Genomic DNA, 27,716 nt, shown 5'->3' with positions numbered 1-27,716 from the left:
TGTGTGAGACGGGCGACTGAACATAATGACAAGCGAAGTAGAGCACGATGAGGATGGGGCTGGATATCGCTATCGTGTTCAACTCTAAAAGGTGAAGCTTAAGTGTCCCCCAATTTTGTATGAAATCTGAAAATTTAACTACAAAAATAACAGTAAAAATGCTATTAAAAAAATCTCCAGGCAGACGAGATTCGCCACACATCATTTGGTTACTTTCTCTATTTAATATTGAGGTGTGTATTTGCATCTAGAAAAACAAAACGAAAAAAAAAAAATTATGCGTGGCTCTGCTATCACAAACACCATAGATCATGAAAGCTGAGGGAAGCCCAGTAAAGTAGTACATGACATATTGTGGTTAGACACAGGAAGTCCGACCTTTGTATGACGTCATCGTGTCCCAAGTCTGCATAATGCTTGCCGATGTGACATTTGCAATGGTGATCGTAGATTCATCTTCGGAAACCTCGCCAAACGCCCCGTCACACCTGTTGGTAATCGTGTCAAGGGGGTGTTCTTTTAGCTTCGCAAACCTGGCAGCCATAGTCGTCTACATTATCATTTGTTTGCCTGGGAGACACTATGATCTTCATCTTGACTGGACTAGTGAAGCCCTTCGATATTCGGCATTCACACAAGCACAGCACTCCGACTGCACCATCGTTCGAAGCACTGGCAAGCTGCATCTCGTCGTTCAGGCCTTCGATCTCTGGTGCAGTTACAATTCCATCTGCCTTTATTGATTTTTTTTTATCTAGACAACCATTAGCACCACATTGATAACGCCAGCATTAGGTGTGAAGTTTAGGATGAGGAGCTTGCGCTTGGCTCGACAGCTTCCTTTCGCGTTATTCATTGACCCAACAGTCATATTCGTCAAATTCTCTTACCCTCCCATGCCAATTTTGGTATACACCAAGTTAAGGAGGCGATCAAGAGAGCACCTAGACGTAGATGGCTAGCTAGAAGATGGATGGATGGATGGATGGATGGGTGGGTGGATCGGTCGGTCGGTCAAAGTGCCAAAGGTTTGCTAAGCAATGCTTCACATTTAAAATTTAACTTGGAAAAATTAGCTCGAGAAATCACGAATATAAGCACGTGGTCTCAAAATATTTTTTGCATTAAGATCCCACAGGCCGAAGTGGCCAGTACAGATTATCGTGTCAGAACGGGATTCATAGCAAAAATCAGTATCTCTTTTCTTAAAAAAGAAGTTGAATGTACTAGATGTAAATGACCCCTTTCTTACTAAGAGTTCAGACAATGTCATAAAATTTCTCAAAGAAAAATCTCAAAATAATTTTTACACCCTGTCTGTAGATGTTGGGAGCCTTTATTATTCTCTGCCACATGAGCAGCTACTAATTTGCGCCCAAGAAGCTATTGAGGCTTACGTTCAGCTCAAGTTTATTAATTCCGTTGGCATCTCTGTGGGAGGGTTTCTGGAGCTGCATTCGTTCTGAGAAACACGTTCTCCGAATGGGATGGGAAAGTGTTTATACAAAAACATGTATCTGTATTGGTTCGTGCATAGTGCCGATCTTAAGCTATCCCTATTTTGCCCGCAAGAACAGAAAACTTAAAACTGAGATTGCAAACGCAAATGTAATAAGTGTCATACCCCTGTCACACTGGACGTTTTAATGTCATTCGAATGGAATGACATTCGCATCTAATGACCTTATGCGGCTGCTACACAGCGATATTTAATGTCATCAGGATCGACTGACTTAAAAAATCGAATGAGTTCGAGAAACACATTCGCCGTCGCACTCGGACCGAATGTGTACTCTCCACCCCAGAGACTACTTAGAATGTGCCATTCCGCATTCTCAATTTCGGAAGAATTCATGCTAACACGCTATTAGTTTTGCGTTTTTTAAGTCATCTATCATTTTAAAGACACATGTGTACGGAACGCTTTTGCAAAAGGTTTTTACTCTCCACCTCAGTGGTGTCTGGACGCAGCTCGCCTCCCGGCGCTGTCGGCCATGCTTCCATATTAAACAAACAGACGCATGTGCTGTACCTGTGCGCACATGTGCTTGCAGCAATGGGATCATCAGCTTTTTGCGCAACGCCAAGTACAAAGCAACTAAACGCTTTACATGCTGCAGCTTGGCGTCGTCGTGCAGCGGCACTGCCATGTCGGCCATGTTTGTTGTGTTGGGTTCACTGATGGCTACTGGCTAAGCATCATCTTGGCTTCTTTTGACCGGATACTCTACAAAATAACATTTCTCTCTGTGTCTATTTAGCGACGCGACTACCGACATACATTCTAAAATAAATAACTTCCCTTTTATACCACACTACATTTACCTTCCTCAACTTTTCCGTCCTTCTTTTTTTTAATTATCGACATTGGTATCATGAACGAATGACATTAGTTTTTCCAATGTAGCACCACCACGGATCGAATGATATTCGGTGCACCGAATGATCTTCGAACCTAATGACATTTGCACCTCCAGTGTGACAGGGGTATAACCTCCTTTTTCTTTGAACCCCGTCAGAGACGTTCAGTCATGATGCCACACGCATGCTTGATGTGTTCTCTAAGTGCACGGAACCATTGACAATCACACATGATATTCCAGAAAACTGCTGTCTCAGATTTCTCGGCAATAAGAATAATTTTGAAAGGAATCACGTTTGCTGGGAGTACGAGCTGAGGGCTAATTGGCTCATTGGCACGTTGGCTGGTCATCTCGTAGCATCATGTTCAAGCCGCTTCTTTTCTATGTGCAGATATTCCTGCGCAGTGCAACAGCAAGGGCCAGCGCATATCAAGATGCGACTAACTTTGTCATCGAAGCGCATAGTTCTGCTTTCGCGCATGCATTTCCCATCATCGACGAAGGTTGGGCAACGCTGCTTCCAGTGCCATCAACGTCACCACAGTGGATAAAAGACGCCCCCATCCTAGGATCCCTTCAGTGGGCACGTTGGCTCGTCATCTTGTAGCACCATGTTCAAGCTGCTTCTTTTCTATGCGTAGATATTAGGGACTTTTAGCTTGTACGTATACTTTTTAACATTACCGTTTTACCGGAATGCCAGACTGCGTTTACCGTGTTACCGGAACGCATGTTTTAGAAAAGTTTTAGCTCGCCATACGTAAACGTCTACCTTTACGTTTGCACAAACCACTAAATGGTGATGATAACTGCATTTAAGCTACATTTAATTTAGATAATATTGAATTGCTGCTGCGGCAAAATCATAAGAGGTTTTTAGCGTGTGCAGTATCCCGGTATACGCAAAGGGGTGTAGCAGTACCGGGCTACGGGACGATAGTGTCGACATCTTGTGACGCTCCGTGCAACCACGTTCATGGACATGTTTGTTTTTGCTTAGTGTTTTTGAGGTAAAAAATTATTAGAAAGGCAACTCATTAGTAATTATGCTGTTGCAAGGCATTTACATTGGAAGTAGAATGCCCGATGTTTCTGCAATAACAATTTTGTGCTTATTTTAAAAAGACAGGGCGTGCAAACACGGACACAAGAAAGAAGTAAGGACACCACAACACCAACTAGCTCAGCTCTCTGTTATTCTAAATTTTGTGCTTGCCTGGTTCACCTTGGCCCCGCTAGATGGTGCCACCTATCCAGCCTGTCACAGGCTTTAGGCCTCTCACGTTTATGGATTCGGTATTCTAGGTCGCTCTAGCCTCGGTAATCCTGCTGAAACAAGGTGATTGCAAGTGGCGCTCGCACTTCAGCTTATTTTGACTCGGCGGCTGGAGTCTCCGCGAAGTGGATATCGCGAGCAGCTACGAACGAAGGTGGATTTGAGAGATAGGGCCATAAATGTAAAGCCTATCTGGCAAGTAGTTTATGTTCCGTAAAGGTTCGCGCATGTGCAGATTCCATCCGGTATCCGGAAACACGGTAACGTAAAGAAGTATACATACAAGCTAGAAGTCCCTCCTCCTGTGCAGTGCAACAGCAAGGGCCAGCGCACATCAAGATGCAACCAACTTTGTCATCGAAGCGCATAGTTCTGATTTCGCGCATGCGTCCCCCATCATCGACGAAGGTTGGGCAACGCTGCTTCCAGTGCCATCAACGTCACCACAAGTGGATAAAAGACGTCCCCCATCCCCAGATCCCTTCAGTGAGCACGTTGGCTGGTCATCTTTTTCTACATGCAGGTTAGTAACACCGTATCATCTGTTGAATCTAGCAATCCATATTTCGTTCAGCTGACATGCCCATGGAGTTTGTATGCCCTGTATTGTAACATTCAACAAGTGTTTTTGTCCCTACTGATGTGCGGGGACATTGAATCCAATCCAGGGCCCTCCACTTCGGAATTGTTGACACAGTTGATTGACGGTCAGAACATCATCCAATGGAGCTGAAATCTGTGGAGGAAGCTTCTGGGATAATGAAAGGTTTCAGCGATAAACTCAACAGTCTTGAAAAGACAGTTGAGAACTTAGAATTTAAGATCACTGATCTAGAGGACAGAAGCAGATGTAACAACCTTGTTGTGTTCGGCATACCAGAAAGGAACGATGACACCTCTGATGACCTCATATATAGCATAGCTATCAATGTGTTCAGGCATACTTTAGACGTGAACGTAAACTCAGTCGAGCAGATTCATAGGCTAGGGCATAAACAGCACGGTAAAAAGCGACCAGTGATCGTGAAGTTTTTTGACCACAGGGAAAAGGCTAACATTTTGGGAAGTTGCTTCAAATAGAAAGGGAAGACAGTATCTACCTCAGAAGATTTTTCTGCAAGCGCCGAGCACATTGGAAAGCTACTGTGGAACAGCACTTCAGATATTAGGAAATCGGTCACGAAGGTCAAGCTTGTGCATGACAAAATTAAGATTGACAGTCGGTTATTAACATTAGATGAAGTTCAGCGTGAAATGCTCTCTGCGCACACACCGCTTACCAGAGAAACTCGCAACAAATGAAATGGCACGAACAATAGCAGGACTTTTCGATGCTTAAATATTAACGCCCGTAGTATTCAAGCAAAAAGCGATGATTTAGACAGTGTTGTGTTAGCATATCACCCTCATCTTTTGATAATTACTAAAACCTGGCTTCACACCGACATTAGTGACGATGAGATCACGCCTCAGGGTTACCGTATCTACTGCAAAGATAGGAGTACTCGAGGCAACGGAGTAGCAATCATAATTAAGGAAACCTTACAAGCTGAAAAATTAGCCCATATACCAGATCTTGAATGCGTAATCATGAAGGTAGACTCGGGTAATCTTAAGTTCATAGTCGATTTTCAAGTTCATAGTCGGTGGAGGCACAGACGAAGCATTCTTTAATAAGCTTAATGAATTTCTTTGCACGGTCCGTGGTTACTCTAGCAATATAATACTAGGCGGTGACTTCAACATCCCTTCAGTTACATGGGATACTGATATTCCTGTGCAGTCTTCAATGCAGCTAAACGCTTAGTAGATATAGTTCTTTTTCATGATTTAACCAAACTAATTAAGCAACCCAACCGTATTAAACTTAATGAAGTGCCAAAGGGCAAGAGGGAAGAATGTGTGGACTCTTTGCTCCAATGACGTAGAAATACTACACACATTAGATTTACATTTTTCTCGAATTACTTTACTTTCTGAATGTAGTACTTGTACTGTTGATGGCCTTTGGTGTTTCTTCAAGAACCTTGTATTGCAGTGCGTTCACAATTTTGTACCAACAAAAGTGAAAATGCCAGTCGTTTTCTTGGGCTGAAGGGCAACGAAGATAAGAAAACAGCATCATCGGAACCCCACTCCGTCGAACATACATAAACTCAGCATCGTGCGCACAGAGTTAAAAGACAGTATCAAAATAGCAAAAGATCAGTATTGTAACGTCCCTTTAGAAAACTTCTTGCTTTCATCTCCAGAGATATTCTAGCAGCATTCTTCCTCTAAAAAGAAGTGTTTTCACAATATTGTCACGGGGTCCTGGTGTCGACGAGGGCGGCAGTCGGTGTGTCGAAGATGAAACTCTTTATTTGGCCGAACCTGTGGTCAGGAAACGGAAAGTCAGACTACAGCGATGCACACCGTACGCTGATAACGTTGAACAGAGCGTCGGCCGTCGATAAAACTGACAAGCGGTGAAGCGCATTGGCATTATACATGTGCTGTCGAATATTCCAGCGTTATCGTGGGTCGCGCAAGCTCCAGAATAAGCTCGAGTGTTCGTGTCTTGCGCGCAATCTTAAAACGGTCTACAATAATCGCGAAGCTTCTCGAACAATGAGGCGTGGTTTGCGCTGAGCGTTGCTGACAGTCTCTGTGAGCAAAAACCGAATGCAGCAAAAAGTGATGATAAGAAACGCACGTGGCAATGCCCCCCTCTGAAAAATCATCGTCCCGATGCTTAAAACAGAACACGGGGGAGGGAGGGGACCAATGCATGGAACAATAAAAAACAACAATAAAGCAAGAAACTACAATAAACAATAAGCACAAGCAAAAAAGTACAATAATAAAGCAAAAGTACAGTCCTCAGATTCACTAATGCGCGTAATATGGCTTGAGGCGCACGACATGGACAATTTCAGGTCGTGCACTGCACCGCTGAAAGTTCGTAATGCCGTCAGGGACAACCTCGCAGTCGAGGGCGCTGAGGTGTCGAAGTACCCTGTACGGTCCAAAGTATCGTCGATGAAGCTTCTTACTGAGTCCCTGCCGGCGTATTGGCATCCATACCCATACACGATCACCGGGCCGGTATTCCATGTGGCGTTGTCGAAGGTTGTAGCGGCGGCTGTCAGTCGTCTGCTCGTTTTTGGTCTGATGGCGGGCGAGCTGTCGTGCTTCTTCAGCGCGCTGTAGGTAGGTGGTCACTTCGATGTTTTCCTCGTCGGTCACATGTGGTAACATGGCGTCGAGTGTCGCTGCCAGGCTCCGTCTGTAGAACAACTTGTATGGCGTCAGCTGCGTCGTTTCTTGTACAACCGCGTTGTAGGCAACGGTCATGTACGGAAGGATGGCGTACCACGTCTTGTGTTCGACGTCGACGTACATGGCCAGCATGTCGGCGATGGTCTTATTTAGACGTTCGGTCAGGCCGTTGGTCAGTGGGTGGTACTCGGTGGTCCGGCGGTGGCTTGTGTGGCCGTATTCACAGCCTTAACTCTGTCGGTGATGAGGACCTCTGGGGCACCATGATGCAGGACGATGTTCTCAATGAAAAACTTGGCTACCTCAGCGGCACTGTCTTTGGGCAGGGCCCCTGTTTTGGCGTAGCGAGTGAGGTAGTCGGTAGCTAAGGCGATCCACTTGTTTCTGAGAGTCGACGTCGGGAACGGCCCCAATAAGTCCATACCTATTTGCTGGAATGGTCGGCGAGGTGGTTCAATGGGCTGCAGAAGTCCTGCTGGCCTTGTCGGCAGTGTCTTGCATCGCAAACAGTCCCGGCACGTCCTTACATAGCGAGTGACGTCAGCGGCAAGGCGCGGCCAGTAGTACTTTTCCTGTACTCGTGCGAGCGTGCGGGGAAGTCCGAGGTGTCCAGCCGTCGGGCCGTCGTGCAGGGTATGCAGAATTTCTGGTCGTAGTCCCGAAGGTACAACGATAAGGTAGCTGGCTCGGGCCGGAGAGAAGTTCTTCTTTACGAGGACGTTGTTTTCCAAGGAAAATGATGCCAATCCTTGCCTGAATACTTTTGGGACAACGATGGTCCTGCCCTCCAGGTATTCTACTAGACCCTTCAGTTCTGGGTCGGCTCGCTGTCGTTCGGCAAAGTCGTCAGCACTTATGGCTTCCAAGAAGCTGTCATCATCCTGGTCGTCGGGGGCACGAGACAAGCAGTCGGCATCGGAGTGTTTCCTTCCGGACTTGTACACGACGGTAATGTCGAATTCTTGAAGTCTTAGGCTCCACCGTGAGAGGCGACCTGAAGGGTCCTTCAAGTTAGCTAGCCAACACAAAGCGTGGTGGTCATTGACAACTTTGAAGGGCCTGCCGTAGAAGTAGGGGCGAGACTTTGACGTAGCCCAGATGATGGCGAGGCACTCCTTTTCTGTTGTGGAGTAGTTGGCCTCTGCCTTAGACAGCGACCGGCTAGCATAACTGACAACCCTTTCCAGTCCGTCCGTCTGCTGCACAAGGACGGTGTCGAGTCCTACGCTGCTTGGATCGGTGTGAATCACCGTATCGGTGTATTTGTCGAAATGCGCAAGTATCGGAGGGCGTCTGCAGGCATCGTTTCAGTTCATGAAATGCTTCGACTTGTGCTGTTTGCCACCTGAATTTGACGTCGGTCTTCGTGAGCTGCGTTAGTGGCTCGGCGATCCGTGAAAAGTATTTGACAAAGCGTCTGTAATAGGCGCACAAGCCGAGAAATCGGCACACGGCCTTCTTGTCAGTGGGTGGCGGGAAAGCGGCGATGGCAGCTGTTTTCTGTGGGTCTGGGCGCACTCCAGTTTTGCTGATCACGTGACCCCCCAAAAAAAGAGCTCCTCGTACACGAAGCAGCACTTTTCTGGCTTCAGGGTGAGCCCGAAGTTCTTGATTGCTTGAAGTACGGATTCAAGGCGCTGGAGGTGTTCGTCGAAGTTCGAGGAAAACACAACGACGTCGTCCAAGTAAACAAGGCAAGTTTACCACTTCAAGCCAGCTAATACTGTATTCATGACTCGTTAGAAATTCACAGGTGGGCATGACTTTGAACTCGAACAGGTCGTCCGGTGTTATGAAGGCAGTGTTTTCTCGGTCTCTCTCGTCGACTTCGATTTGCCAGTAGCCGGTCTTGAGGTCCATCGAAGAAAAGTACTTCGCGTTGTGGAGTCGATCTAGGGCGTCCTCTATACATGGGAGAGGGTACACGTCCTTTTTCGTGATTTTGTTCAGGCAACGATAATCGACGCAGAAACGTAGGGTCCAATTCTTCTTCTTCACTAACACCACGGGTGACGCCCACGGACTCTTGGACAGCTGGATGATGTCGTCGTGTAGTATTTCGTCGACCTGTTTCTTGACAGTCTCGCGTTCTCGCGTCGAAACTTGGTACGGGCTCTGACGGATTGGTCGGGCGCTTTCTTCTGTCATGATGCGATGTTTCGCGACTGGGGTCTGTCAATTCTTGACGACGACGAGAAGCAGTGCTTGTATTGCAGGAGCAGGGTTTCGAGCTGGTCTTGCTTGACCTTCAGAAGGCTCGGGTTGATGTCGAAATCTAGTTCGGGACCTCGATTCGTCGAAGCAAGTTTGGCAGCATTGAAGAAGGCGAAAGCATTGCTGGCGGCCACACATTCGTCGATGTAGGCGACCGTCGTACCAATGTTGAGGTGCCTATATTCGTGGCTGAAGTTTATCAGCACTACCTTTGCTTTACCGTCATGCAGCTCGGCTGTACCTCTTGCGACGCAAATTTGACGGTTCAGGAGTAGGTGCTAATCGCCCTCAGTGACGCCTCAAGGTTCGCAGGTTTTACGGTGCCGATGGAAATAATGACGCTAGAGCGCAGCGGAACGGTCACCTGCTCTTCTATCACATTCAATGCATGGTTCCCTGGCGTTGCATGGGGCGGGAGTGCTTTTTCTGAGGTTAGTGTTATCGACTTAGACCTGAGGTCGATGACGGCGCCGTGGTCACTTAGGAAGTCCATTCCGAGTATCACATCCCTGGAGCAGTTTTGTAGGATTACAAAGCTCACAGGAAAAGTCCGGTTGTTGATGGTGACCCTTGCCGTGCAGACACCAATCGGCGTTATCAGGTGGCCTCCAGCTGTCCGGATCTCTGGTCCACTCCAAGCCGTCTTTACTTTCTTCATCTTGGTGGCGAATGGCCCACTGACGACGTAATGGGAAACGTGCGGCACCTACAAGTGACGCGGCAATGCAGTGCGCCAGCGCGCCGTCAGCGCCGCGAATGGGCACTCAGCTGTCAAGTGGCGTGCTACGAATTCTGGTCTCTCCTTCTGCTGCGCCGGCGTTTTGTGGACGTGCGTGCACGCGATGGCGACTGGTGTAATACAGAGCAGGGTTTTTTAGAGCTTCCAACGAGGAGAAGTGCCGAAGCAGGCACGTTTTTGACGTGATGGAAGAGAGCACAGTCGGACAGAGTACAGTGAAAGCTCGTTAATTCACACCTCATTAATTCGAAATTTTCGATAATTTGAAATGGTCGCCGCAGTCCGGTCCGCAGTGCATAGGAGACCATGTGTAAAATGATTCGTTAATTCGAACAGAAATTGCCGCCTCTACGGATAATTCGAAGCGCGCGCCGCCGAGCGTCATCATCGTCAAACACTAGTGGAAGCTTTTACGGCCGAACGATAGCTGGCACGACCGGTTTTTTTCGAGCTTCAAGGGGCCTCCGAGCAAAGGGCGAGCAAAGTATGGCCTCCGAAATCCAGGGAGCAATTTTTTTTTTTCCGTAGCCCTCCCGCTATCTCAGCGCCTGGCGCCACTTGTATACGCGGGACCCGCGGGACGCTGAGGTGTCGGCGAAGTAGTCCTAGCAGTCCTAGGCCGCACCCGGCAGCGTCACTTTGTTCCTCGAGCACGTTGTTCGTTCACGCCGTCAAGCCGTCTTATTCCGCATCGAAGTTGCAAGATGCCGCGGGGAAACTACTGCGCGAAGGCTGTCAAGGAGAAGGTGGAGATTTTGCGAGAAGTTGACCAAGGGAACTCGAGCAAATACGAAATTGCGAGGAAGCACGGCATACCTCCGAGCACATTGTCAACCTACATACGCAACAGGACGGCCATTGAAAACGCCTATGAAGCCAAGGATTTTGGCGCCAGTCGAAAAAGGCTAAGGACAGCGAAGTTCCCGGAACTGGAGTCGGCTTTGATTATCTGGGTTAAAGAAATGAGAGCCCAGAGTATCGCATTGAGCGGCCCTATCATCATGGCCAAGGCAGCCGATTTCGCCCTGCGCTTGGACATTGAAGACTTTGTCGCCTCTGAGGGATGGTTTCATCGTTTCAGGGAGCGGCACAATCTCGTATTCCGCACGTTATCCGGCGAGGCAAAGGAAGTGGACGCCGAAACATGCGCTACTTGGAGAAGCGACACCCTGTACTTGGAGAGCTACTCACCACAGGATGTGTTTAAGGGGGGACGTGGCTTTCGGTACCAACTTTCTTATTTCTTCATGGATTTTGATGAAAATTGGCACACTTATTTGAAATGTTTTTTTAATGCTACTGTAGAAATTTCATGAATATATCTTTACAACTTTTTGATGTACAATATATTTCACCTTCTGCTCTTGTTCCGAGTCTGACTCGGTTAAAAAATGTGATAGGAAACTCGTTCAAAGTGCTATGCATTCTAAGATGTTTGATTGCGGGCATGACATTCTTAGATTTTTTTATTTGCAACAAAATTTTTTTTAGTTTTCATTTTTCATGAGGTGACTGTGCAACAGGTATCGAGGCCTTGTGCAACTTGTCAAATAGCTAATTATCAAAAGGCCATACTGAAAAAGCAAGAATGTCACGCCCTGAACTGTGCTTCAAGGAATATAGAACAAAAAACGGAACTGCAATAGACCCAGCGGTCAGTGAGAAATCAGCGGAACAAGCGAAGCAGGAAGCAAGAAAAGTCGTTTTGAGAAAACGGCTTTTAAAGTTGTACCAATGATATTACTTCATCAAAAGGCACTGGGGTCGTAATCTTTTGAGTCCTTCGTAATGTGCAGTTTCTTGAGTGCCCTGTCTTTAGTTTTAGGTGCCTTGCTTCTCTAAAACACAAGAAGACTGTGATCTTTAAGGTGTTTTATAAGGTTGGACCTCCTGCACATGTGGCCTTTCATCTGTTGTGCCTTTGTTTTCTTTCTTTTTTCTTAAAATCATTTTCTGATATACAAAGAACATGTAGCATGAATTTTAAACAAAGTTATGAAGTGGTGTAATAGACATGACAAAAAACAAGATATTGTAATGCAAGTAGGTCATGTACTATGATGATTTGCCAGCTTTCTTGTATGCATGCTCTCATTAACATAATTAACAGCCTTGATTGCAATTGATGATTGAATCATTTTTATAGGATACTAAGAGCGGCTCTCATCATGACAACCTATCCCTTCCTCCTAAATAACAGGCAGTTATGGCCAAGACATTGGTGGAATAGGAATTCCTTAGCTGTTTATTCAAGACGCGAACTGGGCAGATATGAATTCATCTCCCTGTTTCACTCGTCAAGTTAATTTGTAAACCTCGCCTGCGATGCGCTTCATCATTCACCCGGTCGCGGACACGGTTTTCTGCGTGGCTTTTATTTTTTCAGATGATTCATGAGCGCTTACGGCGATACCAAGCACGGCCCCAAGCGCGCCTAAATTGCATCACCAGTGCTTTATTTCACCTCTAAGTGCTCGGCCGCATATTCCGGGAAGTCGGCACGCGATGTGCTGTGTGGCGGCATTCAGTGACGATGCGCAATATGCCTAGGCGCGGCGACGAAAAATATGCACGCAACGTGTTTGGCCTCGCATTTCGGGACGCCGACGCGCGCCCGCTGCGCGACGAGCTTGGCCGTGGGGTCCGCTGCCGATGCGTAAAATGACCATCCGCTGTACCGAGGAGCCGGCGGGGGAAGCGCTTCGTTCCTTGCGAAGAAGCACACTGCCGCGAGTCCGCTAACGCGTTGTTCTTGCCCGCAAAGTTCGAGGTTCGTCTCGCGTGCCGACGCCGTGAGCGGAGTTAGGCCTAGTGACGACTCCGAGCAGTAGACGCGCCGGCCGCGGTGCCCGATGCTTCAAAGTACGTAATGCGTGGTCGCGAGTACAAAGAGTCGTCCTGCGATCATCTTCGTCACGACATCCGAAGTGCGCATAAGCAGAACCTCCAACCACGGATCGGACGAGTCAACGCTAGAGAGTCGGTCCGAGACGCGCGTTTGCGATGTTCGCACGAGTGCGGCGCGCCATCGTAATCCCACCGAGCTTCCGGTAGTAGCTCCAAACTAAAACGTAGTTCTTGTTCAAAGTTATCGTCGAGCCGTGAACACAGAGCGATTGCGAATACGCCACGAAGTAGCGCGACTTTCGACAGCCGTGAGCTCGAGACGCACGAGCTGCAGACGACGATCTCCCGGAGCGAGCATCGGACCAATGGCGAGGCGCGCTGGGGCAACATGGCGGGCGCGGCCAATCGGAGGGCTCGAAACGACCTTCGAACATTTGCTTTTTGTGCGCTTGTTTTCGAAGGGAGGAGCCAGCTGAGGCGGGGAATTTGAAGACGGAGAAATGCGCTTTCCGATGAGCCCAAGATATCGGCGCTCGGTGGCGTCGTTGCGGAGCTACGATTTTTTGAAAATCAGTGTTTTTTTGCGATTTCCCCAATAATTTTCGCCACCTCGGCAGGCGCAACATTTTTTTTTATAGCACTTCTACGCGGTTTTCGGTGAAGTTATTTTGGACTCGGATATAAAAAGGGCTACAGAAACTGAAAATGTGATTTTCAAAAAATCGATTTTTTTGCCGTTTTTCGCGACACGAAAGCCGCGTCCCCCCTTAACGCTGACGAGACAGCGTTATTTTTCAAGTTGCAGCCAGACAAGACGATCACCTACAAGGGAGACAGCTGTGCCGGCGGCAAGTGAAGCAAAGAGCGTGTCACTGTTCTGGTCGCCGCAAATATGACCGGTACGGAAAAGGTCCCCCTTTTTGTGATTGGCAAAGCACTCAAGCCACGGTGCTTCAAAAACATTCGGTCACTGCCGACGGAGTACGCCGCAAACAAGAAAGCCTGGATGACAGGTGACCTATTCAGGAAGTGGCTAGTGAAATTCGACAGGCGAATGGAACTGGGCGGCATACGCGTTCTTCTTGTCATCGACAACTGTTCGGCGCACAAAGTCGACGTTGAGCTGAGAGCAACAAAGTTAGTGTTCCTTCCAGCAAATACGACTGCGGCCCTACAGCCAATGGACCAGGGTGTGATAAGGAACATCAAGTGCTTTTATAGGCGTCACATGCTGGAGAGAATGATTTTGTGCGCGGGCGACAGGAAGGACTTCGGCATTACGCTGCTCACTGCCATGCACATGTTGGTGCGCGCATGGGAACAGGTGACCGCGACCACAATCGCAAACTGTTTCCGCCACAGTGGATTTGCAGCTGGAAGTGCGCAGGATAGTTGTGACGTCGACGTGAACGGGGCTGAGGAGCTCATGCCAGTGGCATTGTGCGACACTCTTCGGGGCGTACGTTTTGCCGATTATGTTGAAGTTGACACCGGTGCATCGGTGTGTGGTGCCCTGACTGATGAGGACATTATCGCTCAAGTAGCCGGTGCGCAGCCTGTTGCTGAAGAGCCAGAAGGTGAGGAAGACGAAGATGACGAAGCGCCTGTGCGCCCGTCAGCTTCTGCGGTGATGGAGGCACTTAATGTGGCGCGTCTCTTCTTCAGCTTTGAAGAGGGTGAAGAGGATTCCCTGCGCCGCGTCCGCGCGCTGGAACAGAGAGCCGCAGCTGTGGCATTCAGAGAAAAGAAGCAGATGGACATCACCAACCTTTTTTGGCCAATAAATATTTTTCGTGCCCCCACCCCCGAAATCCACCCATTTTTGCTCACTTTCATTATTTCAAATTTTGTTTAATTCGAAATTGCTCAGCGTTCCCGTGGAATTCGAATTAACGAGCTTTTACTGTATTCTGAAAGGGCGATGCGTGCGACAGGCGAACCTGAACCAGTAAGCATACGCTGTCATCATCGACATTTGTGCGGACGCTTTTTGATCATTTTACCTGGTTATTATTGAGTAAACGATGACATTAACGTCAAATATGTGCTGTAGCGTGATGTTGTCTTGAGGGCAACCGAGTGAGATCGGTGATTTAGTGATGCCGTAACAATTGTGCGAAGCTTTCTATGCTGCAGTTCCGTTTGTGGAAGTTGCTCGGGCTGCATGAGTGCTTGGGTAAATTTGTTACGTGTCATCTTTGCAAGCGATATCTTAGCCATCAAGTAGCATAAAAACAGCGTGGCATGGCACCGCTTGCATGCTCAGCGCTGTCAAGGAGCAAATGCAATACAGGTGTAATAAAAGGTAAATGTCGCGCGATTCTCTATGCATTCATTGTGCCACGCATCCGGCTCTTGTTCCTTACTGTTCCCGTTTACGAACTGCGCTGTCTGCTTATACGTAGGGCGTGCGAGTAGCGTTTTTTTATCTGCAAATGAGCATGACTGAATGATGCTCGCCTTTATGTACCTATCAAATTGCCTGAACTACGGTCTGCGTAACAATAACGCACGTACAGCTAAGCGACGGCGTTCAATAATTTGACAATAAGGTCATCGCCGTGAACTGCGAGATAACTGTTGGCTGTGTACGTAACTTTAGGTGCACGCGCTCTGTAATATGCATGTGTACTATTCAGCATTAATTACTTTAGACTATTCACACCAAAAACGCGTCTTTTTCAATCGCACCGCACGGAGGCCGGGTGTAACTTGAGTATTCTCTTTTTCAGCTTGATGCAACTAGGCTGATCACCAGAGCTCACTGCAACTGTAAGGGTGGTGTTAGCGGAGGACGATAGCTGAGGACAAGAGGTCCCGCTCATAGCGAGACCTCTTGTCCTCGGCTATTGCCGAAGTTTTGCAGTACGTTGGCGGAAAAACAGCAGCAGCGTACAAGAGAGAGGCTGGATCCTTCGATGACTTTCCGCCAACAAAATGTACACTGCAGACCCGAGACCACTTTGCCGGCTGCCACTCGGTTCCGTTTGCATTGTAAAAATACCGGTTCACTTGCTTGGAGCGTAAATTCACAGCGAACTAGGTACAATGTGTACTTCATAATCATGCACAGGATCACTTACTTCACACGGCGTACGCTGCGAGTCCACCGTTCCCGCTGGTCTAGGAGGCTTTCTCGCCCCGGAAAACAGAGGAACTTTGTTCCAGGAGAGCATTTCTTATAACTATTAGCGCAGTTGACAACGCAGCAATTCATGCGTGACATTGCAAAACTCCTCCAACAGTGTGACACGGCTCGGCTCATGGAGCGGCTGCTGCAAGTAGCACGCCAATTCATTTCGTTCACTCCCGCACAGCGGCGCCACCAGCTCAGTGCACGTTCCCTATAGTCGGCCCCAGTGTCGACGAGAGCGGTGACGTTGTGGCCGTCGATGAGAATATCAAAGTCGCTAGTCCGTCGCCTTGCGTTGCGGTTAGGTCGCGGCGTCGGGTCACGGCTATGTCGATTTGCTTCGCTGCTTCCCCGTTGCGTCGTCAGGTCTTCTTCGGTCTGCGAGGTTTCGTCGGCGGGGCTTCGTCTGCTTCGTGTCGTGTTTTACAGGTCTCGTCGTGTTGTCGTCGTCGGCGGCCGCGGAAGATCTTCGGCATTTCGTCGTACAGCAACCGCACCTCCATCGGTTGCTGCCCTTAGTTTCCCGGATACTGGCTAGGCGACCGGCCCCGGTTTGGGCCAGTGTATTGCTGGCGGTGCAGTGACATGTAGCGGCCGGGCGACGGCGATTGGGAAGATCGTCATTTTGCCACTGTGTTCCGGTGAGATAGTCGTCGATGTCGCGAGGTCGTTCGCCTGGCTGCGGGCGCGGCGCGTTGACGGCGAATTTGCGTAGCCCCTCTGCGTAGCCCCATCTGTCAGTACTGGCAGTGGCGGTACGTGTGGCAGGCCTCGCCGCAGTAGTAGCAGAGCGGGCGGTTGTCAGGGGCGCGCCAAACGTCGGTCTTCCTCGGCATGTATCGCTTGCCGGCTGGCAGGCGATATGACGCCGGTGGCGGCGGCGGTGGTGCCTCGCAGCGGAACTGCTGGGTTGGCACGGCGTCTTGACGTGGGCAAGGAGGGGGGGGGGGGCGTTGCGTCGGGCTGCAGCAGCATAGCTCATTGCTTGCAGCTGTGGCTGCGCTGACTCAGGGACACCCAGCGACTGCTGGATTTCCTGTCGGACGATGTCTGCGATCGAGGCACCTTGAGGCTGGCATGATGGGAACATTCGATGAAGCTCTTCGCGCACTACGGCCCTTATGGCCTCGCGCAGATCGTCGGAGCCGATAGCTTGAACCGCTGCGCTGTCTTGGATCAAGCGGCGGTTGTATTGCCGGGTGCGCATTTCCAACGTGCTTTCGATTGTTGTGGCCTCGGAGACAAATTCCTGGACTGTCTTGGGTGGGCTCCGCATGAGCCCAGTGAAGAACTCTTGCCTTACTCCTCGCATGAGGAAACGAACCTTCTTCTCCTCAGTCATGTTAGGGTCGGTGTGGCGGAAGAGTGGTCATTTCTTCCGCGAAGGTTGTAACTTTTTCATTCGGGAGCTGGACCCGTGTCTCCAGTAAAGCGGCGGCCCTTTCTTTTCGCACAACGCTTGTGAACGCTGCGAGGAAGCCGGTCCGGAAAATGTCCCACGTTGTCAGGGTAGACTACCTGTTCTCGAACCACGTCCTGGCGCTGTCTTCTAAAGCGAAGTACACGTAGCATAACTTGTCGCTGAGGTCCCAGTTGTTGAAGGCCGCAGTCCTCTCGTACGACTCGAGCCACGTCTCTGGGTCGTCACATGATGATCCCCAAAAGATCGGCGGCTCCCTTGGCTGCTGCATCACGATTGCGGGCGGTGGCGCAGTGGCTGTCATCGTCCTGTCATCGGTCCTGGCCCTGGTCTTCCGAGTCTTGTCGGGTAGAGGCCCATACTCCGGTGGTGGACCTAGTTGCCTGCGGCTAGCTCGCTAGGTGTGGTTGGCGTCGATGTCTTCTCCGTGCTGTGGGCTGGGTTCACCGCTTGAAGGGGCCATCCGGAACATGAACGAACAGCACCTCCACCAGATGTCACGGGGCCGTGACGTCGACCAAGACAAGAGCTGGCGTGGTCAAGATGAAACTCTTTATTTGGCCGAACTTGTGGCCGGGAAATGAAAACTCAAACTACAGCAATACACGCTGTACACTGATAGCGGCCAACTGGGCGTCGGCCGTCGAAAAACAGACAAGCGGTGAAGCGCCTCGGTGTTTACACATGTGCCGTCGAATATTCCAGCGTTATCGCTGGTTGCCGCGCAAACTCTAGAATAAGCTCGAGTGTTCTCTTCTGGCGCGCAATGTTAACAAAACGATCTACAATATATGGGAAGCTTCTCGAACAATGAGGCACGGTTTGCCTTGAGTGTTGTTGACAGTCTTTGTGGGCGAAAACTGAATACCGCGAAAGTGATAATAAGAAATGCATGTGGCAATATACACGCACGAAGATGTATAAGGTATGGTTGAACCCCCCCGGAAAAAAATTTCTGGCTACGCCCCTGGTCTCGAAGTAGACATTATGTGCGAAAACGATAAGAGTATGACTGTCATAGGTTTTATGAAAAAAGCCTGTTCGTCGCCCAGCTTTGCAGTAAAAAAAGAATCAGTTCGTACTTGTTTTAACAGCTGGATGGATGTGGTCATGCCTGAATGGACGTCGCAACCGGGTATTCCCTGATGAACGCAGCCGCTTGATGCTGCTACGCTGCACCTCACAGCAGCAAAGGCGCTTGCGTGCCACTCGACGTCCACTCATGTTTTCTTCACTTGCATGGTGTTGTCCTTGCTCACATGGTATGCTGGCAGTCTGCAATCATCAACAGATTTTCATGTCCACAAAGGTCGCTCAATTAACCTCATCAGCCTCATATGCCTACAAAGATCTCAGCTTATAATCTAACCAACTGAAATTCTCGACTGTTTTTGTTCTCCGGTCCACCACTCTAATAACATAATCTGAACTGGAAGAGCTACCTGCAGTTGCTTCCTGTTCTACGGTTTTAACGTCCGGCCTACAACTTCATATTTAACTACTTCCATTTGGTTATCCTCCATGCTCTAGCTACACAGGTCAGTATTGGTAACTCAGTCATACATTTGAGGAACATTCTATATTCCATATCAGCAATGACCAAGTCAAACCCGAGATCTTTTATAGCGCGAGCATCACATGCTGAGTGAGCCATGCTCGTATCTAGTGATGCTGATAGTGGTATTAGATACTACAGCTTCTCCCCCCTCTATGCGTTCGAATGCACTGGAGAATGGTGCTACTGCAGTACAGAAGTGTAGACACCAAGATCTTCTATGATAATTTTATGATCACATATGAAATGCCTAGAATAACAGAGAGCTGAGCTAGGTGGTAAGTATTCATTCTAAAAAGACAGGGCGTGCAAACACGGACACAAGAAAGAAGTCAGGACACCACAAACACCGACTAACAACTGAAGAGGCGCACAACGGCGGAAAAGGAAGAAGGCACGAAAACTAATCTGCGCATGCCTGTGCAATAGGCGAACCTACCAATCCGGCACGCATGGGGGTCTACGTGGACGATAACTGTTAAGGCATTTGATTTTATCTTTATGCAAGTTAATCGACGGTTGGCTCACGCATGCACTATACCACTATTATCGATATGCCACACCTCAATCATCAGGCACGTTTCTTCATTTTTATGCTGGAACAAAACTGTGCATTCGTCGAATTTTGGTGTGCACTTTCACTCTCGACAATGTAAAGATAGATTAGAAGGTGAGCCTCCGGATAGCGATCTATGTTCCAATAATCTCTGGTTAATGCAGCGGCCCGTCTGTCCTACGTAGAAGTGGCTGCAGCTGAAAGGGACCTTATACACCACACTTGTACGGCAATCAGTGAATTTGTTGGTGTGTTTTACAAAACAAATATCTGACTGCTTCTTGTCTTTTACTCGCTCATTTTTTCTCCGCACAGCAGCACATATCCTACCAAGCTTATTGGCAGCCATGAAAACAACATTTACGCCATATCTACTTCCTACTTTCTTTAGCCTGTTAGATGCGCAATGAATCTAGGGTATACCTACAACACGTTTCTTCCTATCGCTTTCTGCAACCATGCTCGGACTTAACGGACTTCTTTACAGGGGTCGTGAACCACCCCTCGCGCTTGGCGTAAAAAACACCTTGGAATAAGTTGGACACCCCCCAGGAATATATAACCAAAAGAATTTTTCGAAAGGCTAAAGTAGAACTGGAAATATAGCGACCGCTCTATATACCTGACGCATTCCCCGTCAACTCACTTCATTTCAAAGGTACCTCGCTTCAATGTTGTGTCATTTCCTTTCCGCGTAACTTGGCAGTGTTGACGGCTGATGCTGGCAATTCATTGTTCCGGTCGGCTGCTTCTCGCTGCGCGGCGCGGTCTGGCATGGTGTATCGCGTCTGGGGTCTAGGCGCTGACACGATCTATTTGCACTGATACTGTTGTCTAATTCGCTGTGCTTTCCTTAGTTGCACAGCTACTGGCTCGGAAGCGCGCATGCTTACGTCCTCTGTGTGCGGCTTGTTTTCAATTGAGCGCCTACGTCAGCAGCAAGCATAACAGAAACGCAAGAAGAGAGTCGTTTAAGTTCCGAACTGCCAGCAGAGGCTATCGTAGGCTGGCCCCAGCAGCGTGCAGTATGCCGAAGCGAAGCCGTCATGGGATTAAATTGGCCTAGTGAACGCTGCTTCTCAACTGCCTGGCTGTGTCGGTTGTGTGTGTGTTTTGTGCCTGCTCTCACTGCTGGATGTGAAATGCGTGGTTTGACGAAAGTGCAACATGCCGCACTGCGAGTGCCATGGTGTGGCAAGACCCGGTGACTCAAGCGAGCCTGCCGCTGAGCATTACGCTGCATTCGCGGTACCATTGGGAACACAAGTGGGAAGTAATACTCATGTTTCTTCTGCTCCCGTGTCCTTATTGTCGCTCAGGCAGCTGTAGGTGTCGTTCTGCACACTGCGTCGCGTGAAAAGTGCAATGAAAATCGAAAAAAAAAGAAAAGACATTAAGCTCACATAGCAACGATGTGTGACGCGCGTTTAGAAACTTCTGTGAATATAGCATATGCTTCGCACGGCCAGCCAACCGATGCGTGAGTGCGCCTTGAAAAAGATGTTTGTACGACAATTTCCTTGCATGTGATAAAGCATAAATGAAGCAGAGTGCTTTGAGGGAGTATGCACTTAAGCAAACAAAAAAAAAATCCCGCTATTATTACGCTGTCATGTGATGAAATGTGCATTTAGGCCGAATTTGTTTTCCGTTTATTCTGTTTTCATGCTTGATTTGCTTATTTTGATCCCCCATCACGATAATAATTTGTGCATGTTAACATGTGACATAATCGTCACATAATTATGACCATATGATGAGGCATAATTATGGCCATATGATGTGACAGACATCCACTAAGTGACAGTGTTTTGTGAAGCACATGTATTTAATGGTACTGTCACTTCATTAGTCGCATATCAGCACTGGAACTTGCCAGGATTACATGTGCATATTTATAGCCTTTAGGAGATGTGTTAGTTGGGCAGGGCTATTTTAATTGCATTGATATAAGTCAGTTGAATCTGTACATTGAACCATGTTGTTGAATCACCTTGTTTCTTCCCTCTCGTTATATTTTTTTGCATTATGTTGCCAGAGTGTTTATGATCTGTACACAGTATTCTCACTGTTGACACAATTTCTCACAAGGTAAAAGTGCTGGTATTGTGTCAAGGTCTCCTTTTGCCCTCATTACAAGTACACTGTTATTTTTGCCATGAATCAATACCAACTCGCCCAATCTTCAGTCCTAAACAGAGCAGCTGTGGTTTACCAACAAGGTAGTGTCCAACATGTTTAAATACGACGTAAACCTCACTAACAGTCACACCTCTTTACACTATAATGCTAACTTCACTGACATCGAAAACTACCTGAACGGTGGTACACAGGACAAGAGTAACACTTCTATTTTTGTTTCGCATTTCTTTACCTTCATGTATTTTTCGCCCTGTGTACTTTAAGTGAAAAGTTCACAAGGAACGACTTAGCAGCCTCTCTACTTTGCATTTGTGTCACGTTTTGTTAAAAAGTCGGCAATAAGTATAGTGAAGTACGAGTCCTTGGCAAGAAATTCGTTTTTATGGATACAGAAAGCTTAATCGACTACATTTTTGTATCACTTTCAAGAAGACATTTCTGGCAGAGCAGCAAGAGTTGTTCGCCCACCTGCTTGCGTACGAGACAGTGTATTATGGGAACACTCCACTGTGCCTCACTGTACACTATCTCGAACATTTCTTACATCTTACAGCATTTGGGCAAAAACTGGGATTGATGTAGAGTGTTATGCATGATAACGCGTGCAACCTTTCCAGTAGCATGCGCGTTTTAACATTTCGCATTGTTCAAAACGACACTGAGTGGAGCCGGCTTTATTCAGCAAACTTAATCCTAAAATGGATAGTTGGGTGAGTTGGTGTGCATTCATAGTTAAAGAAAGTGCGGACAAAAACCCCCACAACACAGAGAAATGAGAATGAAAGGCACAGGATGACGCACTACGAGCAGCTAAGGTTTAATGCAAACCACAGAAAGATATACACGCACAGTATGAAAAAATTACAAAATGAAAAAACCACAGTCGCAGAAAAAGTACAAACATGTCTAAAAAAGCCAAACACGTGTTAAACTTCAGTTGCTAGTACCGTGTTGTCCTGTCCCCTTCATTTCTATATGTGTTGTGGTTTTGTTTTCTCACTTTCTTTAACTATGAACTTAAGTCCCGACTGCTTTACAGCCTCTATATGTGCGCGGTCAAATTTTATTCAACCTCATGGCATATCAAGTCCTAGGATCCAATGTTCCAAACCACCAGCCACTATTTATAGGAAATTTTTAATTTTAAGCATGTGATTGCCTAATTTTAAGTTGACTTTGCAGCCATAATGCTGGGCTTAATTTGCAATCTGGTAATTATGCATAAGCCATGAAGTGAGGAACTAAAGATGAACATTAAGTTGCAGATGGCAATGGCTGGCATGGATATATTTTAAAATAGATGTACTAATTATGCATAATAGAAGTACTGGTATGTTGCGATAATGCCAACAAGTTCCCAAGCATAATTCCAGAAATTTACGTTAGTTTTCAAATCTATGAGCAAATATGTGCAGCAATATATGAAGGCAGCGTTGTCATTTTGTGGGCATTGCTGAATGCTTTTATAAATCGTGGTAAGCGGATACTATACAATCAATTTTAGACTTTTCTGCAGGAAACTTAACTGTATCATGAGTGACATGTTTTGATGCCACAGTGCAAACTACGTAGTGCAATAAAAAAACTAGAACATGCCTACCTGCATAGTTGCATATTTCTCAAAAGTAATGCTAGCCTTGTTGTACTAATTTAGTTGCCTTCGTGTCTAGGCTCACACCAAGTTCCTTGTGCATCCACTTTCTTTGTTAGATACTGGCACAGTGAAGTGCACATGTCTGTGTGCACAGTGGCGTACCAACTCGTTCGCGAGTGGGGGGGCTGGCGTCGCCCACTATGTCCGCCATATATATATATATACATATTTTTGATATGAGGTGATTTTTTGCATTCATAGAGCTGATAAGATGACTTGCTTTTCAAAACTGTTTGTTTTAAATCAATGAAGAATCGGCACAAACAGATTGTGCAGGCTGGGCCACCTTATAACGCGACAACAGAGCAGTGTTTAATAAGATTTTGGAAATATTAACGTGAAGTTTAAAAAGTACACCCAAATTTTACCTGATCATCTGAGCATTGCATCAACAAACTTCCCAGTCTTAGTTTGGCGTTGTAGATACAATGAGTATGAGGAACCTGCAATGACTCTAGTACCTTAAATTCTCACTTATTAAACAAAACATGTGGCTGGCAAAGCAAGGTACTTCGCAGAAGTCTTCAGGATAAGCCGAGTGCCAATTTCTTTACCGTTAGAGCCCTCTAATATAAAGTCTTCATTAAGAAGACCAAGTTCAGTCAATTAATACTTAAGCAAAACACATTGAGCTGGTTGTGTATAGTTATAAGATTATAAATGACTACGAATTTTTATACTAGGTGTCGTTCCCTGCCCTCCTACTTTTTCCAGCTTGGGTGGGGGGTGGAGGAAAAGCGGTGAAGTGGCCCTTTACTCCTCCCCTCCGGTTCCTCAAAGTAAATAGCCTACGTAAAGTGTGTAAGCTCAAATTTTCCTTGAAAAAATGTGGTTGATTATAACGTTAAATTACCCCGCATTGTTTCCTTCCTTATAGGTCGTTGGCTGTTAATGATTGGTCGACATTTTCTGGGTCATGCCGGGTGTAACTTGAGTATTCTCTTTTTCAGCTTGATGCAACTAGGCTGATCACCAGAGCTCACTGTAACTGTAAGGGTGGTGTTAGCTGAGGACAATAGCTGAGGACAAGAGGTCCCGCTCATAGCGAGACCTCTTGTCCTCGGCTATCGCCGAAGTTTTGCAGTACGTTGGCGGAAAAACAGCAGGAGCGTACAAGAGAGAAGCTGGATCCTTCGATGACTTTCCGCCAACAAAATGTACACTGCAGACCCGAGACCACTTTGCCGGCTGCCACTCGGTTCCGTTTGCATTGTAAAAATACCGGTTCACTTGCGTGGAGCGTAAATTCACAGCGAACTAGGTACAATGTGTACTTCATAATCATGCACAGGATCACTTACTTCACACGGCGTACGCTGCGAGTCCACCGTTCCCGCTGGTCTAGGAGGCTTTCTCGCCCCGGAAAACAGAAGAACTTTGTTCCAGGAGAGCATTTCTTATAACTATTAGCGCAGTTGACGACGCAGCAATTCATGCGTGACATTGCAAAACTCCTCCGACAGTGTGACACGGCTCGGCTCGTGGAGCGGCTGCTGCAAGTAGCACGCCAATTCGTTTCGTTCACTCCCGCACAGCGGCGCCACCAGCTCAGTGCACGTTCCCTATAGTCGGCCCCAGTGTCGACGAGAGCGGTGACGTTGTGGCCGTCGATGAGAATATCAAAGTCGCTAGTCCGTCGCCTTGCGTTGCGGTTAGGTCGCGGCGTCGGGTCACGGCTATGTCGATTTGCTTCGCTGCTTCCCCGTTGCATCGTCAGGTCTTCTTCGGTCTGCGAGGTTTCGTCGGCGGGGCTTCGTCTGCTTCGTGTCGTGTTTTACAGGTCTCGTCATGTTGTCGTCGTCGGCGGCCGCGGAAGATCTTCGGCATTTCGTCGTACAGCAACCGCACCTCCATCGGTTGCTGCCCTTAGTTTCCCGGATACTGGCTAGGCGACCGGCCGCGGTTTGGGCCAGTGTATTGCTGGCGGTGCAGTGACATTGTAAAGGGTGATGTTGGACTGATTGTCACGCTTGTTGTGCGTGCCGTGCGAAGAGGAAATGGACGCGGGGACGACGTGATAAACCACGCACGACGTTTATGACAGAACAACGGACAACTATCACAAAGCGTTAAGGAAAAGGAGGAACACAGAGACGGTCTAGTCAAGACAAGTAAAACAATGAACGTGAGTTCAAAAAACAAAGTTCGGGGATCTCACGGTGCGATGGTCGGCACGGTGGACGCTGAGGTGTAGAGGCAGGAGGCGGGCGACAGTTGACGAGTACCGGGGTGCGTCTCGATGTGCGACGCTGTGGCGACGATGAAGCTTGACGACGTGGGTCCGACTACGAGAGCAGTCAACCCGCATCGGAGACGCAATGCTCCATGCAGGGATGGTCAGCCTGCTCAGCGGACAGCTTGCGCTCGAGTCACGTTGCTCGGCGCACCCGTGACCATTCGCCAGGCCACGCTCAATGCTGGGCTGAACAGCTGACCGTGGAGACGCCTCGCCGAGATCCGCGATGCTTTCGGCAAGGAACAGAACAGCAGGCCAGGCCACGCTCCGAGATGCAGTACTCGTGCTGGCAACGCCGCCTCAGGTGGTGGTTCGCCGGCACCAGCACGGATGGCCGCGTTCCCTGGCTGGAACCTGGATCGCCGGCGTCCGACGCTTCGGCCCGCTGTCTTGCGTATGCCGCTGCTTCGGCTCGTCCCCAGCCACCAAGCACTTAGCCACGTATCCTTCACAAGTGGCCCAATCGTGGAACACCACCTCTATGGACCCCCACAGGTCATCAGCTGATTGGCTGGCCTCAAGCACAGAGCTGGCTCCAAATTGCACGCGTCCGGCGCCGCACCTTCGTCGTCGTCGAAACATTTTTGTTCCATTCATCACAGACATGTAGCGGCCGGGCGACGGCGATCGGGAAGATCGTCGTTTTGCCACTGTGTTCCGGTGAGATAGTCGTCGATGTCGCGAGGTCGTTCGCCTGGCTGCGGGCGTGGCGCGTTGACGGCGAATTTGCGTAGCCCCTCTGCGTAGCCCCATCTGTCAGTACTGGCAGTGGCGGTACGTGTGGCAGGCCTCGCCGCAGTAGTAGCAGAGCGGGCGGTTGTCAGGGGCACGCCAAACGTCGGTCTTCCTCGGCATGTATCGCTTGCCGGCTGGCAGGCGATATGACGCCGGTGGCGGCGGCGGTGGTGCCTCGCAGCGGAACTGCTGAGCTGGGTTCCGTATAGGTCGTTGGCTGTTAATGATTGGTCGACATTTTCTGGGTCATGCTCATAGCACCTGCTCGTAAACGACGCAACAAATGATGCCTAAGTGATCCACCGCGTGATTATCACTTACGCATGACTGCGTAAAAATAATACTAATGAACTATTTTCAATACGGCGTATTTTTTTGTAATTGGTTCTTTGCGATTCGTGAAAAATTTTCACTGTGCCGTAAAATCGCCTTCTTGTTACGCGACGTCACAAGTCTGCGAAAACTTGAGGCGTTAAAATTAAGTGTGCACAATAAGCAGCACATTACTGTGTTGAACAATAACTCATTTTTTTAGGAATAGCCAGACAGTGTCTCTGTCTGAACGTAATTTAAGAAGGCTGCCCGCCAATCACATTGGCAGCGGCTGCTTATAGCAGCGGGCGAGATGGATTCATATGTGTATAATAGATACTTTCAGTTGTAGAACAACAATGGTGAGCTGTTTTTGCGCGTGTACAACGCTCTGTGAACTCATCGTTGCTGACAAAGAGGTAGAGAGAGAAATAAATATTATTAGAAACAGACACAATCCTTAGCAGGTGGGCAGCCTTCTTAGTCCAGAAAACCGTGGACGCTGATCATCTCTTTGGTGAGGTAGATCAAGTAACGGGGCAAACTTGAAAGCTGGGCTTCTCAATGTGCTCGAGTCCACTGCCTTGTTACAAGCCGCCACGCTCGCTGCAGGCCACCATATTAAAAACCAAGTGAAGCAGGCTAATCGGATACTAAAGTGGGAATCTATTTTAGCTGTCCTAGTTACACTCTAGGGCAAAAGGGTGCGTGGTTCGTCCCTTTGGGGGCTTGTGCTACCACAATCATTAATCCCTTTGAGGACTTACGGCACCGGGTCTAACAGTTAGTCCTCACAGATCACGTCAATGGACTAACATTTAGTCCTCACATTTACACCTTACTGGCCACAACTAGGCACAACTAAAATACTGGACACTTCTGCGCACTCATAAACTCACAGCAGCTTGAATATGGAGCAGTGGCGATGGTATTCGTTTTCAAAGAAAGGAACTAAATTTCCTGAAAAAGGAGAGCGTTCGATCGGATTATAAAGCGTTTACTGGTTCCCGCCCATATTTACGTCGCCGATTACTTAAATTTCAGGCCAGGCAGAACAAAATAAAATTATGACAGATTGCTGTAATGTTATATAGCCCCTGCTGAACACTAGCCTCCTCTGCAATGCTCGAGCGCAATACGCACAAGCGTGGAATAGGCAGCCCGCACTGCAGGTAGCCTACAATGCGTCACAGTCGTCACAGCAGTCGTTACAGCAGAATCGTAGGACAAATTGTATTGCAAAATTACGTTATTGTTGCGTTCAAGTAAAACT

General features: G+C 48.2%; 1 protein-coding gene across 1 annotated transcript in view; it reads right to left on the bottom strand.

Moving 5' to 3' along the window:
* LOC119374751 (uncharacterized) overlaps positions 1 to 27,716 on the bottom strand; it is a 281,996-nt gene that overhangs the window by 132,383 nt on the left and 121,897 nt on the right. The window contains exon 7 of the mRNA XM_037644939.2: positions 18,336 to 18,528. Within this exon, the coding sequence (XP_037500867.1) occupies positions 18,336 to 18,528 (193 nt within the window). The remainder of the gene's footprint in view (positions 1 to 18,335; positions 18,529 to 27,716) is intronic.

This window comes from Rhipicephalus sanguineus, chromosome 11 (genome assembly GCF_013339695.2).
Source record: "Rhipicephalus sanguineus isolate Rsan-2018 chromosome 11, BIME_Rsan_1.4, whole genome shotgun sequence".
In the NCBI taxonomy this organism is placed as follows: domain Eukaryota; kingdom Metazoa; phylum Arthropoda; class Arachnida; order Ixodida; family Ixodidae; genus Rhipicephalus; species Rhipicephalus sanguineus.
Note: the sequence above shows the minus strand (reverse complement) of the source record. Positions and strands in the feature narration are given on the sequence as shown.